The 952-nt window shown below is 36.2% G+C and overlaps 1 protein-coding gene across 1 annotated transcript in view; it reads left to right on the plus strand.

Annotated features, from left to right (window-relative positions):
* LOC103479958 (E3 ubiquitin/ISG15 ligase TRIM25-like) overlaps positions 1 to 210 on the plus strand; it is a 2,215-nt gene extending 2,005 nt beyond the window's left edge. The window contains exons 2-3 of the mRNA XM_017309904.1: positions 21 to 164; positions 206 to 210. Of these exons, the coding sequence (XP_017165393.1) occupies positions 21 to 164; positions 206 to 210 (149 nt within the window). The remainder of the gene's footprint in view (positions 1 to 20; positions 165 to 205) is intronic.
* Positions 211 to 952: the final 742 nt, after the last annotated feature.

Genomic DNA, 952 nt, shown 5'->3' on the forward strand with positions numbered 1-952 from the left:
CCATCTCCATCCTGGTCCAGAGAAGGTCGGGGTGTTTGTGGATTATGATCAGGGTCTGGTCTCCTTCTATGATGTAGATGCTGCAGCTCTGATCTTCTCCTTTACTGGCTGCTGCTTCAAGGAGAAACTCTACCCGTTGTTCAGTCCCTGGCCTAACGATGGAGGTAAAAACTCTGCTCCTCTGATCATCTGTCCTGTTGGTCAGGCTGATGATCATCATCATGATGATTTTGGTCATAATGACGATTATTATGATCATGATGACGATTATTATGATCATGATGACGATTATTATGATCATGATGATAATTATGATGATTATTTTGATCATCATGATGATGATGGTGACCTATATGGATGAACACCTGTAATCCGAGTGACTCTAAAGGTGAGTCTCCCCCAGCAGGGGGTCACGCACGGTTCAGCTGTTGTTTCTCATTGATCATAATTCAGTTTTTTCCTTGTTCTGCTGATGCTGTCAGATTGTTTCCTGTTTTATTGTTAAGTTTCAACATGTTGATCAAATGAAAACTGATTTTATTTCTAATAACAGGAACAAACATTCAGTCTGTTTCTCCCAGTAAGTTCTGGTTCATGTTGGTTTTATCTGAACGTTTAATAATAAATGTAACATGTGATGGATGATGAATAAAGATGTTAAACTGGAACTGACTGTTGTATTTAATATGCACCTTTAAAGTTTTATTACAGAAAGAATATGAATCCCACAGCTTCATACTTCAAACAGAGCAGAAACTAAAGATTAATATTCAGAGCCTGAAGTTTAAAAACGTCCTAAAATAAAATAATTGTGAAAATCTAAGAATTTCTGGATTTATTATATTTTCCCAGAATTTTTCTTGGTCAGATAAAAATTTTTCAGTTTGTCAGGAATTCAGAGCTGCTGATGAGACAAAACATTAGAAACAACAAGAACAAACTTTAATGAGTC

Source organism: Poecilia reticulata, linkage group LG17 (assembly GCF_000633615.1).
Source record: "Poecilia reticulata strain Guanapo linkage group LG17, Guppy_female_1.0+MT, whole genome shotgun sequence".
NCBI classification, from domain to species: Eukaryota; Metazoa; Chordata; class Actinopteri; order Cyprinodontiformes; family Poeciliidae; genus Poecilia; species Poecilia reticulata.